This window comes from Belonocnema kinseyi, chromosome 6 (assembly GCF_010883055.1).
Source record: "Belonocnema kinseyi isolate 2016_QV_RU_SX_M_011 chromosome 6, B_treatae_v1, whole genome shotgun sequence".
In the NCBI taxonomy this organism is placed as follows: Eukaryota; Metazoa; Arthropoda; class Insecta; order Hymenoptera; family Cynipidae; genus Belonocnema; species Belonocnema kinseyi.
The window spans coordinates 62,043,177-62,058,028 of NC_046662.1; the positions used below are offsets into that span (position 1 = coordinate 62,043,177).

The 14,852-nt window shown below is 26.1% G+C and overlaps 1 protein-coding gene across 2 annotated transcripts in view; it reads right to left on the bottom strand.

Moving 5' to 3' along the window:
• Window positions 1-1,833: 1,833 nt before the first annotated feature.
• Window positions 1,834-14,852, bottom strand: part of LOC117174995 (F-box/LRR-repeat protein 20) — a 59,770-nt gene continuing 46,751 nt past the window's right edge. For both annotated transcript variants that reach the window (XM_033364484.1, XM_033364483.1), the window contains 3 exons: window positions 12,961-13,062; window positions 8,827-9,042; window positions 1,834-2,713 (listed from right to left, as the gene is read on the bottom strand). In XM_033364484.1, the coding sequence (XP_033220375.1) occupies window positions 2,606-2,713; window positions 8,827-9,042; window positions 12,961-13,062 (426 nt within the window). In that variant the 3' untranslated portion in view covers window positions 1,834-2,605. The remainder of the gene's footprint in view (window positions 2,714-8,826; window positions 9,043-12,960; window positions 13,063-14,852) is intronic.

Genomic DNA, 14,852 nt, shown 5'->3' on the forward strand with positions numbered 1-14,852 from the left:
TAGAGACATGAAATTTTAAAACTAATGCGCTAGGCTATGAGCATTTCGCTCAGATGTGTTGGCTCGATTTCTCGCGGTACTTGAATACTCGTAGGATACTGGGCTTCAAATTTTGGAGTTGAATTAAAACAATTTAGCTTCGAATTGCTTAGTTTTGATTAACCATACGAGTATAGAAATTTCATTTCATTTAATTTTTAAAGAAAATTCAGTTTATAAAAAGGGTATTTTTTAACTAAGACCTACGTTACTTATAGACATTTACAATTACTTATACATAGTTTAAAGCTGCCATTCATTTACGAATTGTTTTCTTTTTTTTCCTCAAATTTTTTCATTGATTACATATCTTCAAATTTTTGAAGATTTCTTAATATGATGTTATATTCAACTTTTACTTGAATCTGGATACAGACATTATAAATATACTCTTAAAATAATGATATTTAGGTTTCATTTTGACTCTTAGAGTTATATTTTTCGAATTTTGGTCAACTTTGGTTTTTTATGTTTGGAATTGTTTATTTGTTTGTGTTCTTCACGCTTCCATATTAGGAAAGTTTTCGAATTTCAAAAGTCTTGGAATTAAATCCAATTTAATTCCTTACATTACAAGTAATTAGAATGTGAAAACACAAAAATTCTAAGCCAATTCTGAGGCACAATATAATTTTCATAACACATTGGAACGTTTCGCACTAAAAAGCATATTAATATTTATTTTAGGCTTCCGATTTTCGGTTCCTTTGGAATTTAAAAAACGATAAGTTTTTATATAATAAAGCTCTTTTATTTCAAGATTAATTCCAAATTTCGTGTTTTATAGCGTTTTGATAAGAAAGTTTCAAATTCTTAAAAGATAAAAATTTCCAATTTTAAGGCTTTCACTTTGAAGGTTCAAAGTTTGCCTCTAATTTTAACTTAAAACATGAGACATAAAAACCTCAAACAAATTAGATATCTTAAATTCAAGGTTTGAAAATCAGAACCGAACGAGCGCTCGAGCAGTGGCAGAAGTGGGGATGACGCGCAGAAAACGCGTCAAAAGAGAGAACGGTCTTTCGTCGCGTTTTCTGCGCGTCATCCCCACTCCTACCCACTGCTCGAGCGAACGTTCGATTCTGCTTTCCGAGCCTTAAATCGCTAAGATCGGAATAAATTAAGAAACCATGTTTCTTTTTTAAAATTCTTTTTTCAGTTCTCGAAACTAAGCATTTCGCAGTCTTAATTCAACAATGTCAATTTTAAAGGATTCTTATCTCTTCACGTTCACTCAATTGAAGAGTAGGTAAAAAAACTCTTTGAATCCCGTTTCATGTTTCGAAACTGGCATTACTCCTTCATATCATAATTTAGAAAATAAATTTCGAAATTACTCTTGTATATTAGTTAAAAAATACTTCCTCCCTGAGAAAGTGCAAAGTAACAAAATAAGAGAAAACTAAATCGAGTTTTTAGATCCTTCTCTTCAATCACTGAAACTCTTGACTCATCGTTCTTCTGGAATTATTCGAGTATGCAGAATTAAATTTCCAATTCCTCGGAATCGGAATGATAATTTCGTAATCTCGCAAGCCTTGTCAACTTTCTCTCTTACAACTGTATCTATGTAGTCTTAAGGATTAAAATATACCAGCGATCGTCGCTGGTAAAGTCAATCAAGTTTATCGCTTTGATTCGTTTGTCAGTCTGAACTCTCCAAGTCCGCGATGTAGTCATGAAATTAGTCCGGACATAAAAGGAGAGGCGATAGCGTTCGGGACACGCAGGTGCAGTCCAGGACACGTAATTCCAGTCCGGGATAGAATACCGACTATCCTCAGACTAATAAGATAAAATACTAAAATGCATTTTAACGAACCAACAGTAAAACATCAAGAATCGCACTGGAGAGAAACTCATCTTTTACATAGAGAAGTAAAAGTTTCTTCAATACGTTCCCTACTGTTAGGCGTTACATCGAATTGTTCTCGTTATGGATTGTGCGACGAGAGACGTTCGGGGCGACCGCCACTATTAAATACTGCAACTGCTGACAAGACAATAATCGTCAAATCAGCAGCAGTCAATTAACTAGTACTAGTTACTGCATTAAAAAAAGCACTATACCTTTCGTGTAAATTAAATAGTAATAATAGCTGCAGCTGTGGTGGCGATGAAGACGTCCTCGGTGATTTTCGTAACGATTTAACATGTATCTTGTACTCGTTGCACTGGGTGGACAAACGGAACTGAGAATTCTCAGTGAACGCTGATACGATCCAAAAAATCCAGATGATCCGAAAAATCCAGATGTTCCAGATGATCCGGAAGAACCAGATGTTCCAGAAGATCCAGATTATCCGGAAGAACCAGATGTTCCAGAAAATCCAGATGATCCGGAAGAACCAGATGTTCCAGAAGATCCAGATGATCAAAAAATCCAGATGTTCTAGAAAATTTAGAAGATCTTAACACCGGAAACCACTACCAGAGGCAGTGAAGAGAGGCAGCTCTCTTGGTGACAAAATCCCACGATTCCTGCTGCTCGCAACCACCGATGGTTACATCAGTGTTTCCTTAATGCTTCAGGACGATTGATTTCAAAATTACCCTCTTTAGGAAATCACAGAATAACGCAACATCGACAATATCGTTGCCGCGAGGCGCCAGCACTCGGGGGCGGAGTTACGGGCGCAAAATACGCATGGACTTTGATGTTTGGTAGATGTGTCTGAAAAAATGGTAAATTAAGAACCGATTTTTTAATCAGCCCTTTCATCTCGGGCTTTTGAAATTAAAATGTTTTTTTTTTATGGAAAAAGCTTGGTTCTCGACAAAATGAAAAAATCCTTGTTATTAACTCTTTGTAAACTGAAGTTTAATTACGGCTTAAGGAATCTTCAAGGAATAATTTCATCCCAATAAATTTTAATTTCAGGGTGGCCGCTTTAATCGAAGAAAAAAATTATCGGTCATTTCCAGGTTAGGTCCCGGGTCGCAAATATTTTTCGAGGTCAATGAAATTAAAAAAATCTAACTCTAAAGCCAACAATTTTTCCATCTGAAGTAATGAAAATTGAGCTGCAAATTAAAGTACTTAAAGTGGAACTCTTGAATTATTAAACTTTTAAAACTGAAGTTTGAAACTTTTTTAATGCGAAAATTATGTATTCAAATGCTTAACAATTTACACGTATAAAGTGGAAGGTAGTAACACTTTTCAATTGAACATTTTAAAATAAAATACAGATAAACTGCAAAATTTAGAATTTTTAACTTAACAGTTCTTGAATTAGAATTTAAAGTATTTACATTTTAAATAGTTAAGGCATCCGTGACATGCTTTAAAATTTTATTTTAAAATCTTGAGAAATATACAAGTGGTTTAAAATTTTTCCAAATTTAAAATCATTTTTGCGATTTTTTCGGAAGTTTTGAATATTTTTTTGAATTAATTAAATTTTTCCTAGAACTTGCAGAAAATCCTGAAAATTAAAAAAAAATCTTAAATTTGGATTTATAAATAACAATTTAACTTTAAAGTTTCAAAAGATATTTAGAAATTTTAAAAAGATTAAAAAATAACTTAGAACTTGAAATTAATCAAAATAATTTAAACGAAGTGTGTATACTGACAAAATTTAACTATTCGTACCAAAATTTCGGTGCAAACACCCACAGCCGAATTAAAAAAAATATCTAGATTTTTGTAGATTACAAAAAAAATGTAGAATCGTTTTAGGAATTTTGAAAGAATTCAAAAGAATAAAAAAATTTCTTAATATTCCTAGGAAAACTCCAAACGATTTTTCATTTTGACAAATTATTTTAACAATATTTAAAAAAAAAAAATTAAGAGATTTCTGAAATTGTCAAAAAAAGAACCTGGAAACTTTTTTTGTAATTTGCAGGATTTTCCAAAAATTGTAGGAAAACATAGATTTATTTGAAAAAATATATAGAAGTTCTGAGAATAAATTTCTGTGCACTTCTTTTAAATTACTGGAAATAATTTCAAGTTAAAAATTAATTTTAAATTTTTTCAAAATTTCTAAATATCTTTTCAAATGACTCAAATTTTTGCTACAAATAATAAGTTTTCAATTGTCATTTATACATCGAAATTTAACAATTTTACTTAAAAATTAAAAATGTTTTAAAGAGAAAAACTAAAATTGTAACGCCTTAAATGAATAGACAAATATTGTTAAATATTAAATATTTATTCTTGTTCTGAATAAAAAAATTTCAAATTAAATGGATTAAAACGTGAATAATTTAATCTTAAACAGTATTTTAAATTTAATAAAAGCCTTTAATTACGACGATATTATTATGAAGTTATTTTTAAGATGAAAATAGTTTATAAATTTTAAATTTTGAGAGGATATAGAATCGGTTTGTCAATTTAATTATTTTTCAGTATTTAATACTTAAATGAAATATTTATTTTAAAATCTATTTATTTATATTTAAAGTTAATAAAATAAAACTTTTATTTGTAATTTCTAAATAAGACTGCAATTTTAAATTCTTTAAATTAAAAATATACGCTTAAAAATAAAACTCTAAAATGGAGAATTTTTAAAGTAAAAGATTTTTGAATTACTCATTGTAAATTTAATATTATCATAACTTAAAAAGATATCAATTCAAATAATTATTTAAAAAATTGTTAAGATCGAACTTGCGATAGATTTTTCTTCTGAAAATTTGTACAATTCCCAAGCAAGAAATAAATTTACTGCCATTTCCCGGTTTATCGGCCACCCTGTTGTTTTTTCCGTTAACTTAAAATATTACGATAGAGGCCGTGCATAAAGTACGTAAGCTTGTTTTCCGAAACTTCAAATATAAGCGTCATCCAAAAAGTACAGTTTTTTATTGGTCTGCAAAAACCTCTTATCAAAAAATTGAATTCTAAACCAAAAACATTAATTATTCAGCGAAAAAGAGGAATTTTCAACGAAGAAAGATAAATCTTCCACAAAAATGTAATTGTTAAATCTTTAGTTAAAAATCAATTTCTCTATCGAAAAAACAACGGATATGCAACAAAATAGTTCATTTTTCAATCAAAAAGATGAATTTTTCACCAAACGGAAGTATTAGAAAATACAAATATTTTCTAACATAATCGCTGAATTTTCTGAAAAGTAAATTAAATCAAACAGAAAAATTCTAATATGAATCTTGAACTGAAATAGTTTAATTTTCAGTAAAAAAAATAATTCAAAAAAAAAGTTAGGATTTTTCAACAAAGAGAAAACTTTCCAATCAGAGATTATTTTTAATCTGAAATCATTTTCTACGAAGAAAATCTGCTAACATAAACCAATTTTTAACAAAATAAATTAATTTTCTACGAAGTAGTTGAATATTTAACGGAAAGATAAATTTACAATCACAGATGAAATAGTAAAATTTTCAGTTAAAAAAATGAATTAAAAAAAAGGTCTATCCAAAAAAGAAATTTGTCAACAAAATACTTGTGCTTTTATCCAAATAGTTAAATATTTAACTAAAAACAAATAAATTTACAATAAAAAACGGAATCTTTAAACTTCCAGTTAAAAATGAATTTGCAACCAAACAAAAACGAATTTTGAACCAAAATATACATTTTCAAACAATTTTCCATAAAAAAGACATTCTTTTCAAAGTACATACATTTTCAAGCAAATAGTTGAATTTTTAACTGAAAATTATAAAATTTCAATGAAAAATGGAAAAGTTCATTATTGCCTTAAAAAATTAATTTCTAAACAAGAAGAAAAATTAATTTTCAAAAGAAAAGTTCAGTTTTGAAAAAAAATCGCTTATATTTTAAACTAAAAGATGAATTTTCAAGGAAGTATCTTCATTTTCTATCAAAAAGGCGAATTTTTAACAAAATACGTGCATTTTCAATTCGAGCTGAAAAAAAACTGCAATCAAACATGGAACAGTTACATTTTCAGTTAAAAACATTAATTCTCTAGAAAAGCAAAAAATGAATTTTCAACCTATAAGATCAGTTTTGAAACAATTTTCTATAAAAAAGACAAATATTAAAATTTTAATTGTTATAACTACAAAATACATATTTTTAAAATTATTTTTGAACTTAGAAGGAAAACGAATTTTCGAAAAAAATAGTTCAATTTCCAAAAAAATTCAAATTTCAACCAAAAATATGAATTTTCAAGGAAGTATTTTTATTTTCTACGAAAAAAGTAACTTTTCAACAAAATTATTAAACATCCTACAAGGTAGATGTATTTTTCCATAAAAAGACGAATTTTTAACAAAATACAATAATTTTCAATAAAAAAGTTGAATTTTCAACAAAACGATTAAAACTACAATTCAAAATAGAACAGATAAATTTTCAGTTAAATATATTAATTTTCAACAAGAAAAAAACGAATTTTCAACCAAAAATATGAATTTGAAACAGTTTTCTATAAAAAGGCAAATATTACATTTTTAATTAATAAAATTACAAAATCTGTCTTTATAAAAATGGATTTTTAATCAAGCAGAAAAACGAATTTTTTCAAAAAAATAGTTCAATTTCCAACAAAAGTTTAAATTTTAAACAAAAATACGATTTTTAACAAAAAAATTAACTTTTTAACAAAATTTTTAAACAACCTATAAAGTAGATGTAATTTTCCATAAGAAAGACGAATTTTGAACAACATACAATAATTTTCAACAAAATACATTAAAACTACAATCCAAAATAGAACAGTTAAATGTTTAGTTAAAATCATTAATTTTCAACAACAAAAAAAGAATTTTCAACCAAAAATATGAATTTCAAACAATTTTCTATAAAAACGCAAATATCATAATTTGAATTAATAAAATTACAAAATTTTTCTTTATAAAAATTAATTTGTAACCTATAAGAAAAAAGGATTTTCAAAAAAAAGTTCGGTTTTCAACAAAAGTTTAAATTTCAACCAAAAAGATGAATTTTTAAGGAAGTATTTTCATTTTCTACCAAAAAGACGAATTTGGAACCAAACAAGTAACTTTTCAACTAAATTATTAAACATCCTACAAAGTAGATGTAATTTTCCATAAAAAGACGAATTTTGAACAAAAAAGATTAGAACTACAATCCAAAAGTGGAACAGTTAAATTTTCAGTTAAAAATAAATTTTCAACCAAACAAAAACGAATTTTTAACCAAAATATACATTTTCAAACAATTTTCTATAAAACACATTTTTTTAAGCAAGTTGTTGAATTAAAAAAAATTATAATAATAAATGGAATAGTTCCATTTTCGCCCCCCCCCCCAAAAAAAAAAAGCACACAAAATTTGTAACGAATACTTCATTTTTCCACTAAGAAGATGATTATTCCAGTACGAATTAAATTTTACACCAAAAAAATGAATTTTCAAACGAAAAGAACGGATTTTGAAGAAAAAATATGAATTTTCAACTAAATAGTTGAATTTTTAACTAAAAATAATTAAATTGCAATGAAAAATGGAAAAGTTAATGTTTCAGTTAAAAAATTTGTTTTAAAACAAAAACAAAACAAAAAAAGTTCAACGAAAAATGTAAATTTTCCATAAAAAAGACGAATTTTGAACAAAATACAAGAATTTTCAATAAAAGAGTTGACTTTTCAACGAAAAAAGTAATTTTTCAACAAAGTTATTAAATATTCTACAATGTAGATGTAATTTTTCATAAGGATGAATTTTGAACAAACTAAAAGAATTTTCAATCAAAGAGTTGAATTTTCAACAAAAAAGATTAAAACTATAATTCAAAATAGAACAGATAAATTTTTAGTTATAGACATTAATTTTCAACAAGGAAAAAAAAACGATTTTTGAACCAAAAAGATAAATTTTTAAGGCAATATTTTAATTTTCTACCAAAAAGGCGAATTTTAAACCAAAAAAGTAACTTTCCAACAAAATTGTTAAACCTTCTACAAAGTAGAAGTAATTTTCCATAAAGAAGACGAATTTTGTATAAAATACAAGAATTTTCAATGAAAGAGGAAAATTTGCAACAAAACATATTAAAACTACTATCCAAAATAGAACAGTTAAATTTCCAGTTGAAAACATTCATTTTCAACAACAAAAAAATAAATTATCAACCAAAAATATGAATGTGAAACAATTTCCTATAAAAAAGGCAAATATTACTATTTCAATTAATAAAATTACAAAATTTTGCTTCATAAAAATTAATTTTTAACCTAGAAGAAATAAGAATTTTCAAAGGAATAGTTCAATTTCCCACAAAAGCTTTAATTTTAACAAAAAAGATTAATTGTTAAGGAAACATTTTAATTTTCTACCAAAAAGACGAACTTTAAACCAAAAAAAGAAACTTTTTAACAATAAATATTAAAACTACAATCCAAAATCAAACAGTTAAATTTTCAGTTAAAAAGGTTCCTTTTCCACAACAAAAAAACATGAATTTTCAATCAAGAAGATAAATTTGGAACAATGTTGTATGAAAAAAACAAATATGAGAATTTTAATAAATAAAATTACAATATCTCTCTTTAGAAAAATTAATTAATTTTTTCAGCAAATAAGTCAACAAGTGGATAACCCTGGATTATGTGGATTACTCTGGTCCACAAGTAAATTATTCCGATTACACTGGAATAATCGGATTAGGCTAGATTACCAGTTTGAATAAACCGAGCGTTCCAGCGGATTCCCAGATTTATTTTCCCCTCTTTTTTGAGAATTTCCTTTTTTTCTTTTACTTTCTTCAAAAAAAGCTACTAATTTCAGAGACCATTTTTTTCAATAGATTGAAACATGTAGATAAGATTAGTCTAGATAATATCTGAGGAAAAATTGCATACCCTGAGTCTGCGGATGCCATTTCTGGTGATTAATTGGCAGTCATAAAGCTCTATACGTTCAAGATTGTGACATGATTGTAAAAGGTGATCTAGGCTAGCATCCGTGATGAGTGGACAGTTATCCAATTCTAAGACAGCGAGATGCTCTGCAGCACAAGGCGAGAGAGCCAATTGCCGAATTCCTTCATCAGTAATCAGCTCGCAATGTGATAAACTCTATTTTCATAAAGAAGAAGAAGAAAATCGATTTCTTTCTTTACAAACACGCTTATTAATTCAAAATGACATAATTTCGCCGTATTTTTAAAAACCGAATGTGGAACTGTGTGGAAAAATAGCGTATGAGGACCCTGAAAAAGTATAATTAATTTTTTGATGCTATTTACAAACATTTTGGTTTTGCGTGTTATCAAAATATGTTTGCAAAAATTCTTATTTTTGTAATTTTTGTATTTTTTTGGATGTCAATTCGTTTTTTACATTTCTGGAGGTCCAAACAGATATATCTTTAGGTACCAATAACGTTTCTATTGTGAAAAATAGCCTGGAAAAAATGTAATTAGTCTAGGAAATCATGACATATTGTGAATCTTTTAAAAACTAAGTTTTTGATTTTTTTAAATATTGTTTTTCAACTGACTTTAAATATTATTTTTAATTTATCGAATTTTTTCCTAGATTCTTTTTATCAATTAACAGGGTGGCAATTTGGCTGACGATTTCAAATGCCCCGTCACTTCCCGGTAAAGTTTTTTCATTTTCCCAGGTCAACTAAAATTAACATATTCATGTTTGCCGCAAACCGCAAAAATTTATTTTATTTGATGACATTTATTCTAAACATCCTTTTAACACAACAGAGAAAAAAACTGCAAAATTAATTAATTTCGAAAAAACACCTAAATTTTCCACTGAAAAATATCCATTTGTTACAAAAAAATGAAATAGTTAAACTCGCAGTTGAAAAAATTAATTTACAAAAAAAATAAAACGGATTTTAAAGAAAATAGTTCGATTTTCATACCAAGTAATAAATTTTAAATAAAACTGTGAATTTGTAACTCAAATAGTTCAATTTTAAACCAAAAAGATGAATTTTTGAACAAGAAAATTAATTTTGAAAAAAAATTCATTTTCTACCAAAAAATATAATTTTTCAACAAGATAAATTAATTTTTGTTGAACCAGTTGAATTTTGAATTAAGGAAGAGAAATTTTCAACCAAATAGTTGCATTTTGAACCAACAAAGAAAATTCCAAACGAAAACGGAAAGTAACATTTTTAGTTAAAAAAAAAAATTATTTTAAACCAAACGTAAGAGCTTACAACTAAAACAATAAAGCTTCAATTAAAAAAATAGATTTTCAAACAAGAGAAGAGCTTTTTACTGAAAAAAGATAAATCATCAACCAAAACTTAAATAATTAAATTTCAAGTTGAAAATATTAATTTTGAACCAAACAAATGAATTTTCAACTACAACTATGGAATTTTCAGTTGAAAAAACTTAAATATATATCAATCAGGAATAGTTCAATTTTAAACGAGAAACATGCATTTTTAACTGAAAATGATAATTCTTTAACTATATTAATTACATATTTGATCAAAAAGATTAATTTTTAATTAAGAAGATCAATTTCTACCAAAAACATGAAATTTCAACTAAAAAAATAACAGTTTTTAAAACAAAAATTGAATAATTAAATTTTTAGTCAAAATCTGAATGTAATTTTTAAGTTAAATTATGGAATATTCAACTGGAATAATAGTCAAATTTTCAGTTAAAAAATATTTAATTTGCAAACAAAAAATATCCAAAGAAAAAAGAAGTTTTCAACAAAAGAAATTAATTTTTAATTAAAACTATGAATCTATAAAAAATTTAATTTTCAACCTAAACCATAAATTTTCACCTAAAATTATAAATATTTAACTGTAAGACTTGAATTTTTAACTGAAAAGAAGAGTTTTTAAACAAGAAGAAAAACATAATTTTCCACCAAAAATATTGATTTTTTGACAAAATATGTAAGTTTTCAACGAAATACTTGAACTTTCAATTTAAAGACAAATTTTTATCCAGATTTTTGAATTTTGAAGTAGAAAAAAAAATTTTGAACTAAAAATAGAAAAGTTAAATTTTCAGTTAAAGAAATTAATTTTCATTGGAACTGATGAATTTTCAACTAAAATTATGGATCACCAGCTAAAATATTTCAATTTCTACAAAAAAGACGAATTTTCCAGAAAAAAACATAAATTGTCAAACAAATAGTTTAATTTTTAGATGCAAAATATCAATTTATAGCTACATAGTTGAATTTATAACAAAACTAGCTAAAACAAGATAAATTGATTTTAACAAAGTAGTTACATTTTTAAACAGAGATGAGTTTTAAATAGAAATTATGTATCTTTAACAAAAAAAAATTAATTTTTAACAAACTCAAGAAAACAAATTTCTACCAAAAAGATGAATTTTCAACTAAAAAGCATAATTTTGTATAGCAAAAATGGAATAATTAAATTTTTAGTAAAAAAATTAATAGGATTTTTAAATTTAAAAAAATTAAATAATAGATATACCTTCAGCTAACAAAATAATATGCACTTTTCAAAAAAAAAAATCCAAAGAAAACAGACGTTTTCAACAAAATAAATTTTTAAATTAAAACTATGAATCTTCAAACAAAAATAAGTAATTTTTAACAAAAAAGTTTAACTTTTACCTAAATAATTTTATTTTCAACCTAAAACATGAATATTCAACTAAAATGATAAATATATAATTGCAATACTTGAATTTTTAACTGAAAAAGGAGTTTTTAATCAAGAAGATTAACTGTTAAAGAAAAAACATCATTTTCTACCAAAAAATCGATTTTTTGACAAAATACGTGAATTTTTAAAGAAATAGTATTTTCGATTAAAAAAGACAAATTTTCATCCAAAATTTAAAATTTTAAACTATGAAAGAAAATCAATTTTTAACTAACAATGGAACAGTTGAATTTTCAATTAAACACAAAATACCAAACAAATAGTTTCATTTTTAAATTGAAAATATCAATTTACAATGAAATAGTTGAATTTTCACCAAAACAACATAATTGTTTTGTACAAAGTTGTTACATTTTCAACCCGAGATGAATTTTAAATCAAAATGATAAATCTTTAACCAAAAAACTTCATTTTTAACCAATAACTTAAAAGGAGGATTTTAAAAAATTCCTTTCTTCTAATTGCACATTATAATTCTTTAACACAATGCTGATTGCATGTAAAAATTTTGAAATTATATTTCTTTACCGAAACTCCCAGTCAAAATAAAAACGATTATTATTTTCGAAAATTCTTTGTTCCAAAAGGGGTAAGTGAAAAAAACGGGATAAATCCGTTTTTTGAATAAAATGAGAAAATGATTGTATTCTTGTTTGGTTGACCGAAAAAAATCTTACAGAGTAACAAATTTGCAAAACGTTTTTCTTATGATAAAAAAAATAAAATTCTCCCTCATCAGTTTCCGGCTTTTTAAAATAATATATAAAGTCACTTGATAGAGAATAATTAATAAAATAAATAACACCAGCAAAAACTGATTAGATACCTGAAAAAATTCTCTCTACATTTCTGTAAAATACATTTTCATTTTTTTGAAAACAGAGGTGTACTTAACATTGATAATCTTTGATGGGGCAGCAAAGAAAAATCAGTAAAAACTCGGAGAGTCCTGGAAGCCTCTAAAAATATAAAATATAAAAATAAAGAAAATAAAAAATTATTTAAACACATTTTGTTAACGCGTAAAACTAAGGCGCTTATCAATCGAAACCAAATTAATTATACTTTTTCTGTGTCCTCACATGCTACTGTTTCACATAGCTCCATTTCCGTTTTCCAAACTTTCGTTTTTACGAACCACCCTAATAAGCATTTTGACTAATTTTATTTTCTTTTTGAAAATATGAAATTTCATGAAAAAAACAAACAGTTTTCGGGAAATTTCGGTTTCTGTATTTACTTTTTCAATATTTTTCCAAATTTAGGATTTTTTGTAATTCAGAAAAATTATGCCATCGCATTAATCCATAGGACTACTTTGTTTAAAAAAAACCCCTTTCATAACTTACTAATTTCTCCAGTCTTGGACAACCCATTGCCAAATGAATAAGCGTAGTGTCCGTAATTAGAACGCATTCTTCTAAATCCATCTTCTCCAGTAGCCTGCAATTCTAAAATCCAAAAAAGTAACTGTGAAGGACTCATTTTTAAATATTTAAAAGCTGAAAGTCCAGATGATTATAATAAATAGAGTTAAAGCTCGCTTATTTGAACGGCCTTGAAACGTACACGTTCGATAATTTAAAGGCTGGAGGGCCCCCCACCTCTACCGCGACCTTCAGGTTATTTTGGTTAAGCGACGTTCATTGGCTGCCGAAAAGCGCGGGTCGATTTGAAATCAATAAATATGAATGCAGGCTAGATTTCAAATAGGCGAGCTTTCACAGCATATTTTAAAAGAACTGAAATAGGAAACTTTTTAAATTTCTCAGAATAAAATGGAGGGCACTTTATTCCCGGAAAAAATTCCCGGGTTTTAAAATTTCCTTTACTTCATTAATTTTAAGGTTTTTTTTAAACTTAAATTTGGCACATTTTCAGGTTTACAATTTTGTAGTAATTTTAAATAAAGGAAGGGGGAGGGGTTTTTAATTTAAATTTCAAGGCCTTTAAATTCGGATAGTATTTTAAATAAATACATTCAAAATTTTACCATTTTTTCGATGGAAGAAAATGTAAGCAGTTTAAAATGTCAAAACCGAATAAATTTCAAATAGATTTCTTCAAAAGTAGACGATCTACAAACAAAAAGCTGTTAAAACTAAAGACTTCTTAAAATTTTAAATTTTCAATTAGAGCCTTAGAAATTGAACAAATTTAAAATTTAGAGCATCAAAATTGGCAGAATAAACATGAAACTTTGCAAATTGCTCAACTACTTACATTCCGAATTCGAATTTAAAAAAATTAATGATTTACATTTCAAATTCACAAATTGAACATTTGAATTTTAAATTATTCTTTCTATCACGTTTTTAATAAAAATTTGATGAACTACTACTAGGGATTGCAATGTAAAGTAACTTGAACGATTCAATCCAAAATTGTACAATTATGGTTTTAATTTAAAATTGTATAATTTTGAAGATTTAAATGATAAATGATTTACTTCTAAACTACCAATTTAAAATTATTTAATTTTGAACCTTCAAAGTGTAAAAAATGAAGGTTTTCAGTATAGATATAATCTAACGACTGATTCCATTTCAAATCATGCAATGAGGTCTGCATGAAGTCAGATTATTTTCACATGAAAGTATGTTATTCTAACTTAAAACAAGAAAACACGTGTCTCAACATTTGACTGAAAAAACATTTGTTCAAGAATGTTGAGCTGCTGAAGCTAACCTTACAATTTGATAAAAACTGCGAAAATATTTTTCAAAATGATGTAGTTTATTACCAAATATATATTTTCAGTTGGTTTTTCTTCCATGCGATGAGAAAAACCTAGCTTTATCGAATGATCCGAGAAAAATATAAAAAATTTCAAAATTAAGAAAATGGTGGCAGGTTTTATGAAACTAGATTTTCTCGAAAAGGCTACCTTCAACATTTTTTTTAGTGGATTTTCGATAATATAGACTACATATTCTCTAATTTTAGCTTTTGGTAAACAATTTCTTCCTATTTAAAAAAAAACATTTTCCAACAAAAAATAAAAATTGCCAATTTTTTTAAAACTAAAAAAGAAAGGATTAAATATCAAGGGAAAAAGTAATGATTATCTCGATCCGGATAAATTACCGTTGTTTTTCGGAAATAAATTCCCTTTGAAAGAGCCTCTTTCACTTTTTTATTTATTATTTATATATATATAATTAAAAATTTGCCATAAGGACAACCGCAGGATTTCAGGATTTCGCTGGGAGCGGGTGCTAATCTGAAAAATTGCACCCGC